Source organism: Podarcis pityusensis (genome assembly GCF_964106645.2).
Source record: "Podarcis pityusensis genome assembly, chromosome: W".
Taxonomy (NCBI): Eukaryota; Metazoa; Chordata; class Lepidosauria; order Squamata; family Lacertidae; genus Podarcis; species Podarcis pityusensis.
Window position 1 is genome coordinate 6,252,019 of NC_138045.1, and position 25,725 is coordinate 6,277,743.

General features: G+C 47.5%; 1 protein-coding gene and 1 pseudogene across 2 annotated transcripts in view; one reads left to right on the plus strand and one right to left on the minus strand.

Annotated features, from left to right (window-relative positions):
- LOC308467675 (inositol polyphosphate 5-phosphatase OCRL-like) overlaps window positions 1-25,725 on the minus strand; it is a gene marked incomplete at both ends in the record, with an annotated part of 166,778 nt that overhangs the window by 138,925 nt on the left and 2,128 nt on the right. Inside the window, 2 exon segments of the mRNA XM_080989394.1 lie at window positions 24,138-24,301; window positions 24,304-24,341. Of these exon segments, the coding sequence (XP_080845520.1) occupies window positions 24,138-24,301; window positions 24,304-24,341 (202 nt within the window).
- On the plus strand, window positions 12,575-13,204 carry LOC308467770 (E3 ubiquitin-protein ligase RNF4 pseudogene; annotated as a pseudogene). Its single transcript has one exon. The product of its transcript is annotated as an E3 ubiquitin-protein ligase RNF4 pseudogene (transcript).

Genomic DNA, 25,725 nt, shown 5'->3' on the forward strand with positions numbered 1-25,725 from the left:
TTTACTGTAGGCCTGTTTATTCTGCTTCATTTCAATGTTTGCCTGTTTTCTGACCTAGTTGTAAAGTACCTTGAGATTCCCACATAATAGGTTGCAGGTAAATACTCTAAAAATAAGAACTCCCCCCCCCATCATGTCACAAAGTCAATTGACACAGAGCCTAAACTAATGCCAACGAGCTCTTCTACCTGGAAGTGCAACATCAGCCCTTCAACACATCAGCATGAGGTGCAGTTGTCACACGGCTATGACTCATAAGCCATGAATGCAGGTCTGAATAGTGCTCCTTTGGAAACCCCCACCCTCCATGCAGAAAAAGAGCATCTGTCCCTGAAATCCTTTCAGTATAAAGTGTATGAATGACAGGCAGCTAAAAAACTGTCTCCTCGGCTATTTGGCTCATGTTTCTCATAGAACACTTTGTGGGAGAGCTTGCTTGCAGATAGGGATAGCGCACGGTTGGAGAGCCTTTTTTTTGTAATTGCTCTGGTTGCTTAGAAGGGTAGTTGGAGGATGAAGTTAATCAAGTCAACTTCAATCGTTTAACCTGCCAGAAAAAGGGCCAGTTTAAAACAGCAGCTGCCTAGTTCACAGAGTTCCTGAACAAGCATGCATGGAAACACCGGTTTCTATAATAACTGAAATGTGCTTCATTTGCAACTAAGTAGATAACAGAGGTCAACCAGAGAATATTGAGAAGCAAAGCAGCTAGTAAGCCTGATCTTTATTAAAGCTGTTGCAACAGGGTGCTCCCCTCACACGCAGGAGGAGGGCCCACAACAAAGGTGTGCCCACCCTTATATAGACATTTTAAATTGCCCGCCCTGGAGTCCAAGACCACCCCCAGAAACATCATACATACATCACAGAAGGGGTGTAGCCCATGACCACCCCCAGATACATCACACCTACATCATAGAAAAGGCGGTCTACAACAGAAATCTGAGTGCGTTGTTTATCTCCTGTCTGGCAGGTTACCTGTTAATGGTCACTTGATTGGATTACCTGGGGAACCTGGCCAGTCCTCTGAGATGGTAATCACTTAATTCCTGGGACAATGGGAAGGTTCCCTCTCCCTCCTTGGAGAGAAACATTTGGTCAGTTTGGGAGTCAAAATGGTTTCAGGACTGTATTCCTGTGCTGCTCCAGACATGTGGTTTCTATATTTATGCACGTGTTTGCTTGGTCCATTTATGAACATTTATGACCTATCTATGACCTTCAAATTCTTATAAGACCATCCTCCAGATGCATCTTGGAAGCAGGTTGCTGGCGCAACAGCCCTCCCCAAGCTCGGAGCGCTGGGGATGAGGGGCCTGCGGCTCTCCAGAGGCTGCTGGAGCCTGGGGACCACATCTGGAGCGGAAGAGGCGCGCCAAAACTCAACTCCTCACCTCGGTCTGGTTCCTACTTCAGCGAGAACTTCTTGGTTTATGCTGTGTAATTTACTGGTTTCTGCATTCAAAAATGGTGAGGCGCCTTGGGTTCCTTGGCCAGAAAGGCAGTGCGTTACAAATTAAATCATTCAGAAAGCTGGGGAAGGGACCTCCCAGCAAAGTCCCACCAATTCCTGCAAGCCGGTTGACGGGAAATGAGAATGGGGAGTTCAGGTGTGGTCGACCCCCCGTGGCCCGTCGCTCGCTGGACTGGCAGCCAACATGGCCGTGGGCTCCCCCTCTCTGCCACCTTGGGAAGTTCTCTGCCTACCGCTGAGTTTCCTCGGTGCCGCTAGCAAAGATGTTTCCGGCCTCTGTTATCTCCACCTCCCCGCGTCTCCAGCAGCCAATGATCACTCGGGATCGGCCGCCGAAGAGTAAACCAGAAGCGCTTGAGGCTGCGTGCATCGATGTCTGCGTGCACCCCTGCGCAATAATGCGCAATGCCAATGATGCCCTGATTCCTCACGTCACTCCTGCTCTCACGCACATCCTTCCTCTTCTTTTGAGCCCTTTAAGAGCGTCTGGTGTCAGCGCCCCCTCCCTTTCCTCTAGTCCTCCCAAATCACTACACTTTCATGTTGCCTTTTGGCCTCCGTTGTTGAAGGAGCTCTTTTTAAGAGATCCGGGGTGGCATAGTGATTAGTTTGTCAGACTAGGACCTGGGAGAGACCTGGGTTCAAATCCTCCCACTCGGCCTCGAAGCTCCCTATGTGTGGCATTAGAGGCCAGTCCATGGAAGCCAACTCCTAGGGGTCGAGGTCCCTTTCGCCACCCCCTAATAAAATATTTGGGTGGGACAGTCGATTATGCGGGAAGGGGCTTACCTGCCCTCCCACAATATTTCATACAAGTTGCCCCCCCCCGGGCCAGTCACTGCTTGTCACTCTAGCCTACCTCACAGGGTTGTCGTTGGGATTAGATTGCGCCACTCTGGACGCCACGTGGATGTCACATTGAGCTCCTCCGAGGAAAAGAGGGGATATAAATGCACTGAATGAATGAATAAATAGCACCCGACCAGGGTGTCGTGTTGAAATGTGTGCCCCTCCTTCTCTTTCGCTCCCTTTTTCGTGTGCCCATTTGCTCCACGCAGAATAATAGAAGAACAGAAGAACGTGGGGCAGTTGCCTTTTGCCAAGTCAGAGACTCCTGGTCTATAGAGCTCGGAATTGTCTCCACTGACTGGCAGCATCTCCTCATAGTCTTCTCCCAGCCCTGCTTGCTGGAGATGTCCCTGGGGACTAAGCCTGGGACCTTCTGAACTATAGCCCTTCTCCGCCCCTCGCGGCGACCCCTGGTGGATAAAGCCACGCGAAGGCCAGTCGCATGGCATCACAGGGTATGGGCACTCTGCATGCACTCAAAGGCACTGCAATGGTATTGCTAGAGAGTGCTGCGATGGGATTCAATCGGGAAGGGAGAACCCTGTACCTCTGCCACGTTAAGCTCCTTGGAGAACGAGGTGGGATACAAATGCAAACAAAGAAATATTTTGGACTACAACTCCCATCAACCACCATCAGCTGGGGCTGAGGGGAGTTGTAGCTCAGAAACCTCCGGGGTGAGGCCCAAGGTTTCATCACACCTGCTCCGCCAAGGCACAGAACAGAAGAATCTGGCGGACACTGGTGTCCATCTAACCCACCGGTATTGTCTGCTGTGCTGGCACCAGCTCTCCGGCCAAGGGTCCTTTTAAGGGGGGGTGGGGGTGCCAGAGATTGAACCTGGAGCCTTTGGCATGCAAAGTGGGAGCACTTCACCACCGAGCAGATCTCTCCCCCCCCCCATGGTGTCTGCTGTCAGAGGGGGCTCTGGCCAGGCAGGTTCTGCACAATGGGCGTGCCCAAGGGACTCCAGTGAGGCCCGCATCCCAGTCCCCTGCTTGGCTGGACACTCAGTACTGCTCAGGATAGGAGGCTATGTGAGGAGAACCTGAGCTTACAGGGTTAAACAGCTCAGAGTGTATGCTCTGCCTACTAGTGGGAGGGGGGAACTCCTACGTCAGTTCCGAGAGAGACTCAAGTCTTTGTTCTTTCTCTCTACTTTCGCTTTTGAGGAGAGAGGACGTGTTTTCGCGATGCTGTTCGCTGTGATAGATAATGGATAGCCTGCTGTAAATAAAACTGCTTTTAGCTGCTAAGATCCTGTGTGGACTTTATTTAAGCACACTGAAGAATGCACTGGAGTTTTTTTCTTTTGGTTTCCTCTTACCGCTGACGAACTCTACTATGCTCAGATAAGTCGGACTTTTGGAATGCAGAGGCCTGCGATGGGGGAAGCGTGCCGGACCTCACGCTTATCTGAGCAATAAATCAAGATTATCTAACAGGCTATTTCCTTGCAATGGTAGAAGAAGCTGAGCACCTGATTTAAACAAAAAATAAATAAACAATGTAGTATGTAATATGCATAGCATGTATCCAGGAAAAATAGAGCTTGCAAATTTTCTAATACACATGGGTCATCACTTCTTATTCCTGAGAATAAATTGAGGATCTTGTGTGACATTGTAATGATTCTGATTCTGATTATATTTAGACCCCGCCCACCCAGCTGGGATTCTCCAACCACAATTGTATATTGCCACAGAAAAAAATATTAAAAATTAAGAAGTTTAGTTGTTTGTGTCGCGAATTCCTCGCGGCGCTTTTAGCAGAAACGCTCAGAGTCCCAGGGTTTTCCAGTGCAGTCTTTTTAATGTGAGCTATATACAGGTATTTACAAAAACAGTCCATACAGAGTACCTGCTCCTTAAGGCAAACGAATACTCTCCACCACAGCACCACCATACCACAGCACAACCACCACAACCACAGTTACTGTTGAACAGGCTTTCCTTTTTAAAACAGGTGATAGCCAATCACATTAATCACACTCCTGCTGAGTCACTCTGACCCAGCACTTCACAGAGTATTGCATCATCCTGTTGAAGCCTGCAGACTTACTCAGTATCCTGCGAATCCCAACACTCCTCCTTAAGTCAAAGGCTTGAGACCTAATAATTCTCTTAAGTCTTGAAATTTAGGAGCATCCAAACATTTTGTATACAAATCCGCCATATTACATTTTGTGTTACAGTGCTGTACCTTTAACACATTTCTTTCCAAAGCATTTTTCACATTTCCGTATCTTATAGCAATATGTTTACTCTTGCTCTTAAAGTTCTGTTGGTTAGGAAGCTGTTGTGCAGCCATGTTGTCACTTAGCACAGTGATTGGCATTTCAGAAGGTATTCCAAGCTCTTTTGTTAGGCAAGCAAACCACTCTATTTATGACACACATTCGTTTATGGCTGAGTACTCTGCTTCACAAGTACTTGTGGCAACAAATGTTTGTTTCTGGGATTTCCACTGAACTAGGGCATTTCCAATATATATGGCATAGCCAGTGGTAGACTTTCCATTTTCTCTGTCCTCCCAGCTGGCATCAGCATATGCTTACACTTGCTGATCATATCCTGTATCCAGCATCAGTTTGTAATCTTTTGTGCCTTTCAGATACCTTAGGATTCTTTTAAGTGCTACCCAATCTCTCTGAGCCGGGTCTGTACTTCTTTGGCTTAACATGTGCACTGCCAATGTTATGTCGGGTCTTGTCCAACAACTTAAATATAACAGAGAACCCAACAGAGAATGAAATGCTGTTGCATTCTCACATTTTTGTCCTTCTGGTTCATTTTTGTACTGGGTAGTTATGGGAGTGTCAACCTCATTTGCCCTCTCCATTCCATATGTCTTCAGTAACTTTTCGTTTTTTTCCTTCTGACTCAGAGAGTAGACGCCCTCTTCATTTCTCTGGACCTCTACTCTTAAGTAATTCTGAATCTCTCCCAAATACTTCAGTTTGTATTTGTTACCTAGGCTGTTTATAAACCAAGACACTTGCTTTTGTGCAGTTGTTATTAGACAGATATCGTCAACATACAAAAGTAAATAACAAACACTTCCTTGCACCATTGCTGAATATAAACAGGAATCAGCCAGGCTTTGTTTGAATCCCATCTTTTTCAAAGTTGTGTCTATGCATTCATGCCATAGACGTGCACTTTGGTGTAAACTGTATAGTGCCCTTTGCAGCTTTAACACCATGCTGTCTTTTTCCAGCTCATAACCTGGTATTTGCTGTAAATACACCTCGGCGTCAATAGGAGCATTTAAATATGCTGAGGCAACATCAAAATGATTAACTTTTAACCCTCTCAGACTTGCCATTGCTAAAACTGATTTTACTGTTTCAGCCTTTGCTGTTGGGGCAAACACTTCATCATAATGTATCATTTTCCTTTGTGTAAAGCCCCTTGCAACCAACCTGGCTTTCCTCTGACAACTACCATCAGCCAGCTTTTTCACTTTAAAAACCCACTTACAGCTTATGGGCTTTTTACCTTCAGGCAATTCTGTAGGTACAAACACATTGTTGTTTAGCAGAGAGTTATACTCTGCCTGCATTGCCTTTAACCACGCCTCTTTCTCTAGAGTAGGTAACTCTTGCACTTCTTCAAAGTTTTCTGGCTCAGTTACACAAACCCGGTTTATGGTGGCTGGGAACCCATAACGGTCTGGAGGTTGACCTTTATTACTTCTTGCAGACCTCCTTGGTTCATTAATCTCACCCCCTGGGCTACCTTCAGGACTGCTTTTGGGGTGGATTGATTCTGGAGATTTACCTCCTCCTGTCCCTGTTGTACTTTCTTTTCCCCCTTGCTCCATGCTAGCAGCTGGAGAAAAATGCTCAACCTTTACCTCCTCCCTTTCAGTTTCTCTGGGAGAGCTGCCAATTCTTAGCTTTGTTTCAACTGCCTTATCAGGTATGCTCAGCAGTAAAACTTTTTCTGGCAGCAGGTTTGCATGTATCTTGGGCCAATTTCTTTGCTCATTAAAACTGGCGGATTGACTATAACTCAAAAGATTTTTATCATCTTCAAACCTATAGGCTTTCGTACCACTTTCATACCCAAGAAATAGCAACTGCTGTGCCCTTTTCCCACCTTTTCTTCGGTTCTTTACAGGTATGTCAACCCACACCTTTGTCCCAAAGATTCTCAAATGTTGCAAACTGGGACTTTTGTTATAGAGAATTTTATAGGGTATGTCATCTAGTACCCTTGACCACAAGCGATTCCCAATATAATTCACGGTCTTAATACTCTCAGCCCAGTACTTAATTGGAAGATTTGCATCTGCTAACAATGCTTTCATTTGTGTCTGCAAGACACCTCCCCTACGCTCTGCTACTCTGTTCTCCTGAGGCGTTGCCACATTGGTAAGCCTATGTTTAATCCATTGGGAACGCAACCAGTTTCTTAGGGAGCTTGCCATAAACTCTACTCCCCTGTCTGTCTGAATAGAGCACACCTTTTGGCCAAGTTGCCTTTCTATCCTTCTTACCCAGAACTTCAAAGTTTGGGCAACGTCAGACTTTTGCTTTAATGGATAGACCCAGCCAAATCTAGAATAGTCATCCACTAGGATCAAACAGTACTTGTTGTGGGAGACACTTGGTGGAAAAGGACCAGTTACATCAGCATGAATCAACTCCAGTGGTTTTTTGGTTTCTCTCTGGCTTGCTCTTGCTACTGGGCAAGCCCTGCTTTTAACCTCCTTGCAGATATTGCAGTCTAAGTAATTATCACAACTTTTTATGTTTTTCATCCCCCCACACAACTCCAGTGTTTTGTTCAGCACCTTAAAGCTAGCATGAGCCAGACGCCTATGCAGGAGATGAATACACATATCATGGGTTGGGACATTTTGCACATTCGCAACCTTAGACTCACACTGCAGTACATACATATTAGTTCTAAGGTTAGCATTTGCCAACACTGCCCCATTTTGCTTTATCTGGCACTGATCTCCCACAAAGTTTACTTCAAAGCCTGCTTTTGCCAAGTCTGGAATACTCAGGAGATTGTTCTGTAAACTAGGCACACACAACACATTCCTGAATGTGTGTCCCAGCTGTGGGAACACAACCTCCCCCTCACAAACCACATTAGCTTTCTGGCCCGTAGCAAGACACATGTTTTTGTTTGAAGCCCTAGCATCAGTTAGCAATCCTTTTCTTTTACAAAAGGTTTGAGAAGCTCCACTGTCCAGAACCCACAGCTCTTCATTTTCTTGACCATCTGCAGACACCCAAGCGTTAGACTCTCTCTGCTGCTTCCTGTGCTTCTGCTGTTTTTGTTGTTTTCTCGGGCAGTCCCACAGCAGATGTCCACTGGACTTGCAGCAAAAACACCTTTTTACTTTGTTGACCACCGGCTGGTCTGCAGCAGCTCCTCCTGGCTCCCGACACCTCTGCTCTTCCCGGCTGTTGTTCCCTCTGGGATGCTCCAACAGCTGGGCTGAGGTCATCTTTCGCTCTGCACGCCTGTCCTCCTCTGCATACAACCATCCAGTAACATATTCCAGAGTCAGCTTATCAGTCTCTACAGACTCGAGGGAATTGACCAGCATATCATAGCTGTCATCAAGGGAACTCAGGACTATAAAGACTTTGTCCTCTTCCCCCACAGGCCTCCCTCTTAAGGCTAGCTCCTGGAAACATCCTTTAGGAATTTTAGGTGGTTCACCAGGGAGTCCCCCGGTTTCTTCCGACACCGGTACAGTCTCCTGGTCAATGTCATCAGTGAGCCAGCTGTCTCTCGCACATGGACAGCCTTGAGCGCATTCCACGCCTCACTTGCCATCACCTTATCAGCTATGTAGACTAGCTGGCTGTCGTCCACTCCAAGAATGATCGTAGCCAAAGCTTTCTCATCCTTTTCTAGCTGGGCCTCTGCTAGTGCCAGCTTTTCATCGTCGTCCTCATCCTCCTCAGGGGGCTGCGGTGGAGTTTCCACCACCTTCCACAGGCCCTCACGCTTGAGGAAGTGTTGCATGCGGACCGACCAGATGCTGTAGTTCGTGGCCGTCAGCTTCTCCAGCAGCACGGCAGTTCTGGACTGCTCCATCCCTGCAGCTCACCTCCAGCACCCACGGCTAGATAACTGCCACCTGTACTCTTGCGCAGCTGGAGCGTGCTGGGCCCATAACCTTGTCGCGAATTCCTCGCGGCGCTTTTAGCAGAAACGCTCAGAGTCCCAGGGTTTTCCAGTGCAGTCTTTTTAATGTGAGCTATATACAGGTATTTACAAAAACAGTCCATACAGAGTACCTGCTCCTTAAGGCAAACAAATACTCTCCACCACAGCACCACCATACCACAGCACAACCACCACAACCACAGTTACTGTTGAACAGGCTTTCCTTTTTAAAACAGGTGATAGCCAATCACATTAATCACACTCCTGCTGAGTCACTCTGACCCAGCACTTCACAGAGTATTGCATCATCCTGCTGAAGCCTGCAGACTTACTCAGTATCCTGCGAATCCCAACAGTTTGCCCACAAATCTTTCCCTATAGACCAATATTTGCATTCTTCTTGAACATTCTCCACAGTTTGAGGAAGTTCCAGGCAGCTGTAAAAGTTATAAACAGTTCCATGAAGTTTTTAAAAGTGCTCATGGTTATGAGTAGTAACGTTACATATACGATGTTTCCAACTTTTCATTTTGGGGTGACCTTTTTCCATAACTGAGAATACTTAGTCCCTTTTCCAGTGTTTCTAAGCAAAAGTGCATCCCTTTATGATACAGGAAACTGTTTTGGGGGAAGAAGAAAAAAGTCAACAAGTTGCACCCCTAGTGCCCACACAAACACACAGACACGCCTTCTTGGCACTGCCTGCTTTCATCCACATGCCTTGGGATATGTGTGAGGGTGCTTCTGAGCATGTACAAAGTACCCCCCATACACGAAAACCCTGTCTCCACCGGCTTATCACACAGCTCACCCATGAGCATGCCTGAGTCTGGATGTGCAACTGGAGAGGGTGAGAAAAACAGTCACCCTGAACCAAATTTGAAAATTGCAATGGATAGAGAGGGGGGGGAGGATTAGATTCTCAATTATACTCTCTATTGCTTCATGTAGGTTGTCAATGGAACCCCTGAAAAAGATATGGCACACAAATGATTCCCAAGGATGGGAATAAAATCTGCTTCCAGATTTCTTTGGGGAAACTCCTTGAAACTCTTGCACAGATGGGAGAGCAGGAGCTGGTCGCTCGCGCATGCGCCTGGCAGGGACCTGGCCTCGTCGTGAGCAGCAGAGCTTCCCGCCGTGGGGCTCACGGCGGACTCCCGAGAAGGGCACGGAGGCTGCAGCGCCTGCTGTCGCTTACTCCAAAGTAAGTGTGTACGCACTTACCTGGAACTAGTTGGCCCGATCTGACTCAATGCACTTACTTCTGAGTAGACATTTAGGGGAGGGGGTGAAATGTTGCGTCTGCCTGTTGCGCCAACAAGGAGAGGGCGCTTTCTTGCAGGAAAATCACCAGGAAAGTGTTGTTCTTATTACACCTGTTGCTTGAGAGAACTGCCAGCACGGCAAGGAGGCAAGGTGCGCGCCCAAAGGGCGGCAGACCCGTGTATGGCTGCGCGTGTGTGAATGTGAAGTTGCGTGCAGTGGGCGAGAGACGAGACCTGCAGCCAGGGAGAAAGTGTGGTTCCCACAGGCTTTCTCATGGGAAGCGGGCAAGGCAGGGAAGAGGCGCTTGCCCTCCAAGGCTGCAGCAGGACATGATACAAGAGCGAGCGCGCAAGAGGCGTGAGCCACCCGTGCACACCAGGCACAGATGGCAGCAGCGGCTCCCTCCGAAAGCGAGGGGCGGGGATTCGACTTCTGAGGGTATAGGCAGCAAGGAGCCAAAGACAGCTCCCGAGCGTGCAAAGGGAAGGCAGTGTGGTGTGGCGGTTAGAGAGCTGAACGTGGGGGCCGACCTGATCTTACTCAGAGCAGAGCCACGGACATTACGGGACACAGAGAGAGTTTGGTGAGAGCCTGCAGTTCTATGATTCTTTGAGAGCAGGAGAAGGACTTTTCCCTACCCGCTTTCTCAATGCCATCCATCATTTTTTAAAAAAATATCTTATATCTATAAAAACATATCGGTTCCAACAGTCATACAACAGATCTTCTCATCTTATACAATATTTTAGACTTCCATCAACACCTCTGATGATTTCCCATTCTTTATCACTTATTCTGCATTTCTTAATTTCTAGATTACATTTAATTATCCTTAACTAATAATGCTTTTCATAGTCTTTCTTGCAGTATTTCAAACTATCCACCTTACCAAACTTCTAGCAGTCCTACTAGCGTAATCTGTTCATCACAATTACTTTTCAAATAGTTCATATATTTACTCCAGTCTTCTATGAATCTCTGATCCCGCAGGTTTCGAATCCTTCCTGTTAATTTATCTAATTCTGCATAGTCCATCAACTTCACCCTCCATTCTTCTTTCGTTGGTAGTTCTTCTTGCTTCCATTTTTGTGCCAATAATATTCTTGCTGCAGTCATTGCATATAAAAACAATTTACAATCCTGTCTATTAATATCATCTCCTACAATGCCAAGTAAAAATGCTTCTGGTTTCTTAATCAATGTATATTTCAACATCTTTTTCATCTCATTATATATCATTTCCCGGAAGCTTTTCACTTTTTTACATTCCCACCACATGTGATAAAAAGGTCCTTCCTTTTCTTTACATTTCTAACATTTATTACTTATTTTATACATTTTAGCTAATTTTACTGGGGTGATATAACACCTATACATCATTTTCATCACATTTTCTTTCAAAGCATTGCATGCAGTAAATTTTAATCCTTCCTTCCACAGTTTCCCCCAAACTGGGAGCCAATGTAGGTCTTTCAAGACCAGTGTTATGTGGTCTCGGCAGCCGCTCCCAGTCACCAGTCTAGCTGCCACGTTCTGGATTAATTGCAGTTTCTGAGTCACCTTCAAAGGTAGCCCCATGTAGAGCACATGGCAGTAGTCCAAGCGGGAGATAACTAGAGCATGCACCACTCTGGCGAGACAGTCTGCAGGCAGGGAGGGTCTCATCCTGCGTACCAGATGGAGCTGGTAAACAGCTGCCCTGGACACAGAATTGACCTGCGCCTCCGTGGACAGCTGAAGGAGAAAAATAATCATTTCCTTAATAACAATTTAAATAGCGTATTTAACTAAAACAATAAAATTATAGCATATGTATCCATGTTTGTTAACTGATGTGGTTAAACGTGGGGTTTTTTTTGTTAAAAAACCCAAAAAAAACTTAGACTGAGTTTTAGCACACATGAAAGACTTAAAACAAATACTTCTTTCCTGATGAATAGCCTCTGGACTATAATGTAACTTAAATAGAAAACTATCTTTAGAAAGATCTTTCCTCCAAAAGCATTTTATTTTAAAAATCCAATTTAAATAAAAAACAGATGTTTTAATTATTCTTTTTTAAATCATTGATTTTTATCCACCCTGTTGGGTGTACACATTGAATGTGTCATACCTGGAAAATACCTCTTGCAAGAGCAGCCATAGGAGGTGCGCTCTAGTAGAGGCAACTCCAATGAATTTCATTTAAGATTTCCCATCGTCCTCAGCTTGGCTATGTGCCCTGGTTCTTCTTGAAGAAGAGACATTCCTCATGAGTTCTTCCCTTCTCCTTATCAGACTCTTGTATAAAGAGGACTGTCAAGGTAGGGAAAGATGCTCCACCTCGTAATAATCCTAATTGTTTTAGCTAATCTCTTGGCTGAAAGATAGAAAACTAATAGTTGTGTGCCTGCTTCTTAGCCTAATCCTGTTTCTTCCCACGTGAATGCAGTTCTATAGAGTAACACGAAAGACACCCTAACTCAGGCTTCCTCAACCTCGGCCCTTCCGATGTTTTGAGACGACAATTCCCATCCTCCCTGACCACTGGTCCTGCTGGCTAGGGATCATGGGAGTTGTAGGCCAAAAACATCTGGAGGGCCGAGGTTGAGGAAGCCTGCCCTAACTCCTCAAGATGTTGAACTTGCTCCAGCTTCGGAGTACCTGCTATAAAAGAGACAACGCTAAGAAAGTCACGGTGCTCCAAAGCGTCACCAGTTGCATCAAGTTGCTTTAGAGAGAGCATTCATGATCATCCTTATCACATTACAGAATTGCTTGGCGACTAAGCAGGGAACAGCACACGGAGATAAAGGGTGAAGCAAGTACTCTGCAGCCTGTGCCTCTCCCATCCCTGTGCATCATGAGTTCAACAAGTACAGAATGTAATGCAACCCAGCACAGCAAAAGCAAGAGGGGCAGTCGCAACACCTCCGCAAGACCTCCTCATACTCTGGACAAGATGATGGTGGGAACTGCTTCTGAACCCTGTATCCCCTCCTCCTCCTCCTCCCTGCCACACAGCCTTAATGATAGAAGTATGGATGTGGAAGTAGTTGACCTCACTTGCGAAACTTCAGAACCTATAGTTGTTGATCTTACGCAAGACGATTCTCTTGTGCTAGTTGGAGAGAGTGGGCAGCAGCCCAATAGAGAGTTCAGACCTCAACCATTGTCTGACAGCCTCATATTTAGTGGTGGTGGTGGTGGTGGTGATGATAGCAGACACACACAGAGTGGTGCTCTTGCCACTAGAAAGCTCCCCAGAGAAGTGGGAAGGAGGGAATTTGCAAGATCCTCAGGCACTTTGAGTTGTGGAATTTGCATAGACAGCTTTGCAGAGATTGTGCAAAGCGGACGGCTTATAGTGTCAACAACATGGGGCCACATCTTCTGTAGTCAGTGCCTCAGCAATTTTCTTAGGTATGCTAACTTTTGCCCAATTTGTAGGAGGCATCTCACTCCAAAGGAGTATCATCCAATTTATATGTGAAGACATGGGTGTTCCTGAACACAGTCTAATGTGGCCTTCATAAACATGAGTGAACTCCAAAGAACACACCAAGTACAGTATATATGACTTCAATATGACAGTTAGCAATTTCACGTTTTTTTCCAGTTGGCCTCCTTGTAGTCCAGTTGTACTGTTTCAGCTTCGTTTTGCTTTAAGGTTTTCGCAGCTCACATTTTTTGAGGTCTGTAGACGTTTGAAGAACAGCTTGGAGGATATGTCTGCTGCTGCCACATTGCTTTGTGCCGATATCTCATTTCTGTTCTAGTTCTGTTGCTGCTTTGAGAAAAGACTGATGTTGATTAAACTCATCTGTTCAAGACTAGGCTAATCATAGTCATCTATGATAATACAACCTGCAGCTTCTTTTTGCAATTTGCCTGGTAAAAACCAAAGCCAACCACTCACTGGTGGAAGTCTGTTCCACATCTACTTCCTTTCTAGTGGCAAACCCCTCTTTCTGTTGATGTAGCCCTAATAAAGACCAAGGTTTATACAACACTGTGGCTCATTTCTAACGCTGCATGCATAAATGGTTTATTACAAAGAACTCTTGGTGGTCCGAGTCTTCTCTTGAAGAGAATACAGCCATCATGTTAGATCTGAGCAGCTTTCCCTGTCCAGGCATATGCTTAAGGAGCAATTCATAGTGGAGTCCGTACCAAGGTTGCCACGTGGGGCAGAATCCAATCGAGATGAGCTAAGCCATTTATGTGAAACACTCCTTAAATGGTTGGAAGAGGATAAAGTAATTCTCTGCTTTTGAGAAGCGCTTTGCTGTGGGGAAGCTGCACCCATAGGGCCATGTTTCAAGCAGCAAGCATGTAAGACTTGAACCTCGCATGATGAAGTCAACTTGAGTTGCGGTGACTCCCTTTCTCAGCCCTGTCACGTAGTCATAGTGGAACTATGAATGGCTTGACCTGTTGAACTTTGGGATGCTGCTATACTAATAGGTCTAATTGCTTTAAAACATTTTATGTTGATAACTCTTAAATGAAAGACTTTGTCTTAAATGTATAAAAAATGCCTTCCAGTAGCACCTTAAGGTAAAGGTAAAGGTACCCCTGCCCGTACGGGCCAGTCTTGACAGACTCTAGGGTTGTGCGCTCATCTCACTCTAGAGGCCAGGAGCCAGCGCTGTCCGCAGACACTTCCGGGTCACGTGGCCAGCGTGATGAAGCTGCTCCGGCGAACCGGCACCAGAGCAGCACACGGAAACGCCGTTTACCTTCCCGCTATAAAGCGGTACCTATTTATCTACTTGCACTTAAGGGTGCTTTCGAACTGCTAGGTGGGCAGGAGCTGGGACCGAATGACGGGAGCTCAACCCGCCGCGGGGATTCGAACCGCTGACCATGCGATTGGCAAGTCCTAGGTGCTGAGGTTTTACCCACAGCGCCACCCGCGTCCCTATCCAGTAGCACCTTAAGAGACCAACTAAGTTTGTTCTTGGTATGAGCTCTCATGTGCATGCACACTTCTTCAGATACATGAGCACACAAAAGCTCATACCAATCACAAACTTAGTTGGTCTCTAAGGTGCTACTGGAAGGCATTTTTTTATTTTGTTTCAACTACGGCAGACCAACACGGCTACCTACCTGTATCTTAAATGTATGCCAGCCAATCTTCCGTTGGTAGAAAACATGGGCTATCCAGCTAATCAGCAGCATCTCACCAGGCCTTAATCGGCTGCGGTGAGTCTCATAATATTCCCCCCCATGTTTCTTGTTTATTCGATTTTAAGGAGTCTCGTAACATAGTGAAACCTCACCCGTGACAGCTTGGAGGGCCAGTGTTACGCTTCCAGTTCAGCACTGGATTGAACATCTTTTTAAAAAGGGAGGCTTCCTTAGTCTCCTCGCAGCCTGCTGCAGGGGCCTAGCTGCACACACCCCATATTAGACTTGCACATAGCCTGGCAATCATGTGGCATGGTTAGGACTTCCACAGATGGCATTGTCTCCGTGAACATGGGCTGTGGGGATCAAATCCTCTGTGCAAATGCGTCTGGTGTTACCAGAACCCATATGCACCCCCAGCTTTCGAGGGGAGCTTAAGACAGAGTGCTCAACGGAAGGTCATTTCCATTCATCCCTACCATCACCGTTTCTGTTCTGTTTGCACAGGCACTCTTACTGAAGAACAAATGACACTTTGCCCAGGGAGGGACCTTGGTAATATGGTGCCCTCCTGGTGCCTTCCAAAAGCCAGGCAGGGGAGGGGTCAGGCTTGGGGAAGGATGCACAAGGCTCTGGTGGGGTCCTAGAGCCCTCTCATCTCATTCCCAAAGCTGGGAGAGCGCTAACTAGGCTTGGGGAAGGAGGCAGGAAGGCTCGCTTCTGGCCCCCACATCCTGTGCAGGGGAAGAGCTTCACTGCCCTAAATCCACCTCTGCTTTGCCTCGTGTTTCAGTTACCAGGAAGGCATTTTACCCATTGGAGAAAGTTGCACAATGTATTTTGGAGGTCACTTCTTTGAGTCGTGATGGGAAAAACTGAATTCCTGTGCAGAATCCTTAATGCGCACCAAACTGGAGGGGTACAGCAAGCACTACTGTTGGACGATGCTGTATGGAACCTAACACTTCACCAGTCTAGTCGTTGCATAAAAGTTCCAGCAAAACTATGTGTTCGGGTGCCTCGACCCTTACACAGTTTCCTGAATCCTTGCAGTGATCGTTTTTTGGGGGGGTGGGGGTGAGTTGTCTGGTGGCAGATGAAAAACGGCACCCAAGTTAGCAAAATGCAGTAACCAAAACTACATCTGCATAATGGACTGTTCTTGACGGTAGGCAGCAATTGCCATGTGATACCATGACAAGGATAGGAGAATATTTAGCAAGTGAGTCAGAGCTTACAGTTGCCATATTCAGATGGGTTATTACATGCTCTTGTTTGACTTGAGACTGGACACCTCCCCCACAGGACACTACACTATTACTTTTGGGGTACATAAATAACAGGTGGAATAATTGGCAGAATTCTCTGCTAGGTTTTGTGACCTCTGCCATTTCTCAAGGACAGGGTCACAGACATCTGAACACAATTTGTTACGCAGATTGATTTATTGCTCAGATAAGCGTCCGGCACGCTTCCCATCGTGCAGCTCTGGCAGGCCTCTGCATTCCAAAGTCCACATTCCTGAGCAAAGCAGAGATCAACAGCGGCAAGAGAAAGACTGCAAAAAACTCCAGAGCATTCTTCAGTGTGCTTAAATAAAGTCCACTCAGGATCTTAGCAGCTAAAAGCAGTTTTATTTACAGCAGACTATCCATTATCTATCACAGCGAACAGCATCGTGAAAACACGTCCTCTCTCCTCAAAAGCGAAAGTAGAGAGAAAGAACAAAGGCTTGAGGCTCTCGGAAATGACGAACCTCCCCCCTCCCAACAGTAGGCAGGGCGTACACTCTGAGCTGTTTAACCCTGTAAGCTCAGGTTCTCCTCACACAATTGACCTGCATTTAATAAGAAATGAGTTCTTAAAGGACTGTCAGCGTTTATTTGTGGTTTTCCTTTGGTGATGTAGATATAATTCATGTTTGTGAGGTGCCCCCTCCCTTTTTACGTGCTCCTGGCTCCTAGTCAAGTAACCAGTTCATGTTCTGTAATTCACACAGAAATCTTCAGCACCACAGGGCAGGTGTATCTGGTACTGAACACTTTTTGCCTGAACAGATTTCAGAAAAACACAACAGTTCTTGGTATTCAACGTTACCTGTTGAGTTACTCTACTCTGAATCATGGTGAGTGCAAGGGTGTTGTAATCTATGTATTCACACATCACCATCGACTTTCTGACTTACGGTTGCAAGATGCTTGTGACCATTGCTTCATTTCTCCCCCTTTGCTCCTGGCACAAATAGGATAAACAAACCTGGGAGCTTTGTTTTCCCCATTACATCTGGTCATGGTTTGTTGCTCCCTAACAAGCCACAGTCAGCAGGCCAGCCATAAGCAGGGACTTCAGATTGGCTGGCAATTGTTGCTTATTATGATAAGGCCACAGTCCCGGGTTCAGACGTGATGTGGTGCCAAGGCCTTGTGCTTTGCTTCTCCTGCTTGCTCCAAGAGAGAACAGCATGAGGAGCAATTGGGCAGCATGCGCTACATAATGCATTATAAAATTACTCCTGATGGCCGCTGTATGTTTACAGCGTCTAGGAAGCTGCTTTGTATGCAATCAATCACAGTCTTCACTTAGACTAATCTGCATAATAACAAATCACCATTTCGCAGGGAATGCATGTTTTAATGCTCCCTAATGGCAAACTCCTTGCTTGTAGAAATATCTTTTTAAATCCTATCCAAATGGCATGTCCTTGTCTCAGCTCCTGAATTACCATTACCGAAATGTAGATCTAGGAAATTTCCACTTCCTGCCTACCTTGGGAAAGATCGCGCGCCTATTTATGACCTTTAGGTCATCAGCCCTCCCATCTCGACTCATGGAGATAAAGGATACTCTATGGTGGTTCCACTCTCTCCGCCCAGTGAGGGTATTTAAGGACGAAACAAGGAGGCAATTGGTTCCTTGCATAGAGTCAAAGCTAATGCGGACAAGGGAAAGCAAGCTTAACACTAGAAATACTAACTGCCCGAAGGAAGAAAAGAATTCTGTAAGCCTAGATTTACAAGACCTGAAGAAGAGGCTAATGAGTATAAAGACTGAGATTTCTACCCAAAATATAAGGTCAGTAGAGCCTAGAGCACAATATTTAAAGAGGTCCAAAAGCTCCTTATCCCATAGAAAGACATCAGTGCAACTCCCTGTTTCCTTTTCAAGCGACACCGAAGTAGATGAGGAATTTGGCGCCTCCGACATTTCTATGGCAACAACACCTAAAGAACTCTACGTTGCTGACAATCTGGAGAAATCCAGCACCCAATCTACATCTGGACCTTTGCCTAATGTTCCAAAAAATTATCAGAATGATCAACCTTCTCTACTGTACTCCTGGCGAGACAGGATGCACAGATCTTCCAAACTCGAAGCTGGCTCTTTGTTGGCCAGTGACCCACATTTTATAGCACATGCCTCAATAATACTCCCACAGCCACAGATAGAACCAACAGTCCTCCAATCAATCCAGGAGGGAGAGGGGGATTGACAGTTAACGAAACACCGTGGGACCGCCCTCCCCGCTTGGGGTGCAGTTGGTTGGGTTTTATCTTCTAGGGATACTTACCCTATCAAACCTTCACCTCTTCCCCTTACCATTTTGACCCAGGAGTCCTGGCCCAGGGAAGACTTGTCAGTGAGGGGATGTTACCCCTCTATTGGGGAGGCTAGTATGGGGTCTGGGATTCCCACTATTGAAGGGCTAGGGAGGAATGGCGGTGGGGCTAGATATCACTATCGGCAAAGGGTTTTGAGATGCAGTGATGCTCAAACCCCTTCCAATCTACGTCCCATCCCAAGGGACGAGGGTAGGGCGAGCAGGGATTACCCACCTCCGTCATTGGTGTTGTGCAATGCCAGGTCCATAGGCAACAAAACCGCCACCATGGGTGACTTTTTTGTCTCGCAGGGGATTGACCTGGCTTGCGTGATGGAGACCTGGGTACGGGAAGGCGAAGTAGTCTCCCTACATGAGATAACACCCCCAGGCTTCTCTGTCCTCCATCAATCGCGGACTGTGGGTCGGGGGGGGAGAGGAGTAGCGTTGTTAATCCCGGAGGATTGCTTTTTCAGAGCTCTGCCAGCACTGGCAATCTCCGGCATTGAATGTGTTGGTCTTGTGTGGGGCACCAAGGAGAGCTTGGCTGTCTAGCTGGTGTACCGACCACCCAGCGCACCGGCAGCCACCCTGTCAGACCTGCTGGAGGTGGCGGCGGGCTGGGCCTTGGCGTTCCCAAGCCTATCGGTTTTGGGAGACTTCAACGTCCATGCCGATGCCGCCCCCTCCTCACAGGCTCTGGACCTAGTGACTTCCATGGCAACACTAGGGCTCTCCCAGTTTGCTTTGGGCCCCACTCATCAAGCAGGCCACACACTGGATCTGATCTTTGGTGCTGGCATAGATGTGATCATGCTCCCCCCTGTGGAAGTGCCATGGTCTGTTCACTACGCTCTGAAAGCCAAGACTGACTTCCCGCTCCTCCCCTGCTCAGGTGGCGAGCCTATTTGGGCTCGTCCGAGAAGGCTGATGGATCCTGATAGATTCCGTCAGGCCTTGCAGGACCCTGCTCCTCCTGGCGACTCATTAGATGACCTTGTCGAGGACTGGAATAACCAGCTCTTGGCAGCCATCGATGAGATCTGTGACCCTGTCGAAACCAGGCCCCTTGGTTTACTGAGGTGCTCCGGAAAATGAAGCGGGATCTCAGACGGCTAGAGCGGGTATGGTGACAGACTCGTGACGGAGCTTCAAGAACATCTTATAGGACGCTTATGAAAGCCTATGAGATGGCTATGCAAGCTGCTAAGATATCTTACTTTGCAGCTTCCATTGCATCCGCTAGCTCTCGCCCGGCACAACTTTTTAGAATAATTAGGTCGATAATGTCCTTAGGAGGACAACCAAATTTAAGCACAAATTCGACCCACAGCTGTGAGGCATTCGCAAGCTTTTTTGCGGAGAAAGTCCTGTTGCTCCGCCATGACCTCCCTGCCAATTTAGATACAGTGACTGAACTGGAGGCCCCTTGACTGTCTTCGGGTCCAGTGTTCGACCATTTCAATCGGCTACTCCCTGCTGATGTGGATAGATTCCTCCAAGCTGCTAGGCCCACCACCTGCCTCCTCAATCCGTGCCCGTCTTGGCTGATTAGGGCGTGTCCAGATGTTGCACGGACCCCCCTGGTTGAAATTATCAATTTGTCCCTTGGCACGAGGACATTCCCAGGGGACCCGAAGGAAGCAGTGGTGTGTCTGCTCTTAAAGAAAAACTTCACTAGATCCTTTAGACCTATCCAATTACCGGCCAGTTTCAAATCTTCCATATCTGGGTAAGATAATTGAGAGAGCGGTTGCTGATCAGCTTGGTAGGTTTCTGGAGGAAACATCTGCTTTAGGTCCATTTCAGTCCGGGTTCCGTCCTGGTTTCGGGACCGAGACGGCTCTGGTTGCCCTAACAGATGATCTACGTAGACAACTGGATCGAGGTGGGTCAGGACTGCTGATTCTTTTAGATTTGTCAGCAGACTTTGACATGGTCAATCATGATCATCTGGACCACCGCCTTGTCGACGTGGGGATACAGGGCATAGCTGTGCTCTTTTATCTCTGGTCGGGGACAGAGGGTGGTGCTAGGGAGGGAGATGTCGTCGTGCCACTCCTTGGTGTGTGGAGTGCCGCAGGGCGCAATCCTCTCTCCGATGCTTTTTAACATCTTTATGCGCCCCCTTGCCCAGATTATCCAGAGCTTTGGGCTGGGCTGTCACCAATATGCTGATGACACTTAGCTCTACCTGCTGATGGATGGCCGCACCGACTCGGCCCCGGACACACTGAGCAGATGCTTAGAAGCTGTGGCTGGATGGTTTCGTGGGAGCAGATTGAATCTAAATCCTTCGAAGACAGAGGTCCTATGGCTGGGTTGGGATGGCATGGGGATGAGGGACCAACTCCCTTCTCTTTCGGGGTCCAATTAGTGCCATTGCCTTCTGTTAAGCGTTTGGGTGTAATCCTTGACGCCTCCCTTTCCATGGAGGCGCAGGTTACAGCAACAGCCAAGGCGACATTTTTCCACCTTCGCCGCATCAAGCAGTTGGTCCCTTACCTTTCCCGCCCCGACCTGGCCACAGTGATCCATGCGACGGTCACCTCCAGGCTTGACTACTGTAATTCGCTCTATGTGGGGCTTCCCTTGAAACTCCAGCGGGTGCAGAATGCTGCAGCGAGGCTCCTCACGGGGTCTCTGCCGTGGGAGCATATTCACCCAGTGCTTTTCTAGCTGCACTGGCTCCCAGTGGAGTACAGGGTCAGATTTAAGGTGCTGGTTTTGACCTTTAAAGCCCTTCACGGCTTAAGACCTACAGGACCGCCTCTCCCGGTATGCCCCACGGAGGACCTTAAGGTCCATAAATAGCAACACCCTAGTGGTCCCGGGCCCTAAGGAAGTTAGATCAGCTTCAACCAGAGACAGGGCCTTTTCAACACTGGCTCCCGCTTGGTGGAACGCTCTGTCTCATGAGACCAGGGCCCTGCGGGATCTGATTTCTTTCCGCAGGGCCTGTAAGACAGAGTTGTTCCACCTGGCCTTTGGCTTGGAGCCAATTTGATTCCCTCCCCCTCTTTCTTTTTCCTTTCTCCTCCTGTGATGAGGCTGCATTTTAATGTTTCAATATTTTAATGCTGTATTTTAATCTTGTTTTTAAGTTGTATTCATTCAACTTGTTTTAATTATTGCTTGTTAGCTGCCCTAAGCCTGGCCTTGGCTGGGGAGGGCGGGGTATAAATAAAATTATTATTATTATTATTATTATTATTATTATTATTATTATTATTATTATCTGGGCACAGATATCCTTGTAATCCTGGTTTCGGCGCTCAAAGTCTTCCATGTGGGCAGCAAGGTGGGAATTGACCATGCAGAAGCTGGTATTGTTGCAGACAAGCCTCACGGCCACACACCCCTTGTTACCCTGCAGGGGCGGAGCAAAGGTGGCTGTTAGTGAGCAAGCAGGAAAGAGGGGGAAACTGGTTGGCAGAGATTAGAAAAACAGATAGACAGACAGAAAGATCGACGTAGGGAATTCCGCTGTCAGGGTCTACTCCCCATCTTCCCCATGATGTCTGTGCCCACTGTCTCCCTCATCACTTCCTTGATGCGGCTGAGCTGGTCCTTCCTGACAAAGATGAGCAACATCATTCCGACTAGACGCACCAGCTGCACCTAGAAGATGCAAGGTACTGGGATGTCTACCAGCTCTGTTCATTGCTTGCTGTCCTGGGCCGGTTGGATGCAGATAGGAGTGGCAGGTGGCACCAACTGGGGATCCCCCAAGGGAAGAAGGTTCAGAGCCAGGGAACTGGTGGGGGAACGATGACGCTGAGTCGTCCGAGGGAGAAGAGGGAGCAGACTGTGAGCAAGAGGAGGTGTTGTAAACTGAAGAGGCAGGAGGGCAGGAAGATTCTGTGGCAAACAGCAGCCCAGAATCCGAGGCAGAAGTGGAGGCTGGAGGCGGGGGTCAAGAGGCAGAGATCAGGCAGGCTGCTGAAGAAGCCAGGGGGTCTCCCCATCCTGCTGCGATCAGCTCCCCTCCCTGCTGGTCTCCCAGAACACAGAGAAATTAAGAGGAGGGAGCAAAGACAGGCAAGGTGTCAGAGTCTCAGGTTGCTTGGGAAGGACCAGGGGGAGGAGGAGACTTCAGAGAGTGGTGGGAGGGTAGCAACCTTCAGCCTTCACAGCTACCTCACTGGGGCAAGATGTGCTGGGAAAGGTTTCTGTGATCACGAGGCCTGCACGGTTTGGGTTTCTTTGAATAAAGAATGTTGGCTTCTTTTGAATAAAACACCACTGACACCAGGTGTTTTTTTCTGGCTGACCTCCTCCTCCTCCTCACTCCAGCTCCTGACAGCTGTCTGGCTGCTGAAGAAATGGGTGGGGTTGGACTTACATTCTTGTACTTGGATTTGGAACGCAAAGCCTTTTCCACAGCTGTCAGCCACTCTTGCTCCTTTGTCGAGTCCAAGTAGAAGAAAGCCTCTGTGCTCAGGTCCAGCTCCTGGAACCGAATGCCCAAGTGCCAAAGAGAAGGATGTGGAACTGCAGGAATAGGACTCCAATCGGAACAGACGTGCTGGTTAAATATGCAAAGACAACAGGAGTGTGCAAGGGCAGGCAAGATCAGGACCAAGAACAAACAAGTAATACCAGCCACTTCTTCCTCAGCTTAGCTATTCTGGGCCCCAAAGGAGCTTTGCTAATGAAAGAAAAAAAGCTTTTTCCTTTTATTTTTTAAGATGTGTCAGCCAGCCTGATATTTAAGCACTATCCCAGTAGCCACAGGCAACCAGAAATTCTTTGAAGGCAAGTGAGTTGGTTGATCTCTCCATTCTTCATTCACCTGGCAACCTGGTTTCCAGGCTGGCTTTCCGAGAGCAGAAAACCACCTCTCAGATCTGCTGTGCCAAGCTTGTTTGCTAGAAGATTACCCCGTGACACCCTTGTCCTCTTTGCAAACCTCCTAAATGGCTAGCCTTCTGTGTTTCCATGCTGGCCATGAAGGAATGGGCATTCCCGACTCTGAAAACAGCACAGAAATACAGCCTGTCTAGTAAAGGGGTAAAAAGAGCAAGCTAAACAGCCTCTGTAAAACAGTAGGATCTGAAGCTGCTAACCACATACTGATAAACATATCATAAAAGCAGACATGAAAAACAAATGGCCACTGGGTACTACTAACGGTACGAGGAAATAACCAAAGCAAAAACTTTGTTTGAAGTAGTAAGCTTAGCATTATAAGGATGACCCACACCAAGTGTTGGGGGGGGGGGTCACACCTCCCTGTCCTCCAGCACAGCTTTTAGGAGGAGTTCCAAAGGTTTTGCTTCAGTTTTGGATTAACTGCATCTTGTCACAATGTCTGAAGCTGCACAAACCGCTTCATTTGAACCATGGCTCATTGAAACAAGCCAACTTCCAATCGTGGGTTTACAAAGCTGGTAAAATTAACCACCATAGGATCTGGACACACCAAACTGTGGTTAATTTAAAATCCAAGTGGAAGCTTCCCAATAGGCTTGGGGTGGGGGAGAGGTGTGCAAACCTGGAGGAGAGGCTGCCGTCCTGCTCATAAAATGAAGCCACGGCTCAGTATGTGGCACCAAGGAAAATTGCCCACCACAACTAATACTTTCCATTACCCACCCATGTGGCCTGAGTGAACAGGACAGACTTTGCCTGGCACCCAGCAATAAAGCTGTCATGTAGATTTCGCTTTCTCCAGCCCCAACTCTGATACAGGTTCCACTGGTCTTTGCACTTTTGCATGATCTGACCTGAAATTCTGGGTGTTGACATATTCCTTCTCTCTCTTGGCGAGGACGTGCTGGAGGAGTCCCTCTCTCTGTCCGGACTGCGTATGTGTGGAAGGCACAAAGAGCTGGCGCATAGTGTGGGTCATTGGGGTTGCTTCTTGCTCATGCTCTCCTTGTCACGGATACGCCTCAGGGAGATGAGAACAGAACTCAAGTGGTCCTTAAAAGCAAGGAGGCGGGAGGGCACAGTACACCTCTAATAATAATAATAATAATAATAATAATAATAATAATAATAATAAAATTTATTTATATCCCGCCCTCCCCAGCTGAAGCCGGGCTCAGGGCAGCTAACAACAATCAAATAATCAAACAATCAAATAATCCAACATTCTAAAAACATTTCATTATAAAAATTAATTAAAATCAAATTAATGGCAACCGTTAAGCAAAATTCTGTGCAGGTTGCCAGAGGAGGGAGTCAGGCTGCGCCCTGACCAAAGGCCTGGTGGAACAGCTCTGTCTTGCAGGCCTTGCGGAAAGATGTCAGGTCCCGCAGGGCCCTAGTCTCTTGTGACAGAGCGTTCCACCAGATTGGAGCTGCAGCCGAGAAAGCCCTGGCTCTAGTTGGGGCCAGCCTAACCTCTCTGAGGCCTGGGACCTTCAGGATGTTTTTATTTGCAGACCGTAGGTTCCTCTGTGGGGCATACCAGGAGAGGCGGTCTCGTAGGTACGAGGGTATAGGGCTTTAAAGGTTAAAACCAGCACCTTAAACCTGATCCTGTACTCCACCAGGAGCCAGTGCAGCTGGTATAGTACCGGATGAATGTGATCTCGCAGCGAAGACCCCATAAGGAGTCTCGCCGCGGCATTCTGCACCCGCTGGAGTTTCTGGGTCAGTCTCAAGGGCAGCCCCACGTAGAGCGAGTTACAATAATCCAGTCTGGAGGTGACCGTCGCGTGGATCACAGTGGCTAGGTCAGGGCGAGAGAGGTAAGGAGCCAACTGCTTAGCTTGGCAGAGATGAAAAAATGCCGCCTTTGTTATAGCTGTAATCTGCGCCTCCATAGAGAGGGAGGTATCGAAGATTACACCCAAACTCTTAACGGACGGTGCTGGCACTAATTGTTGGGAAAAAGCACCAAGGCAAAAGCCAGCTCCAGATGTCTGGAATGCAAAACAGGATGTTATGGTTTGCAGATGTACTGTTGGAGAAAAGGTGGAGCCTATTCTCTGTACTGAGCACCGGATGTTAGCTCAGTGTGTCATCTGATCTGTACTGGAAGTACAGGGGAGGAGTGTGTGTCTCTTCTGATGGAGTCTGAAGGGAGCAGTTGCATTTCTATGTACTGTTGAGTGACAGGAATAAAACATGTAAAAAGGACTCCTGTCTGTCTCATTTCTCCTCCCTGGGAGAATGCAGGGAGGGAGAGAGAAGCAGAGAAGCAGAGGGTGTGTTCTTCTCACGACTAATGAGAAGAATCGCCAGGTTTGTTTACCTAGCCTGCCGGGATCGCAGACGGATGGTAAACACAGTATCTCGCTCAATTGCCTCGGGGGAGGCCAGGTACC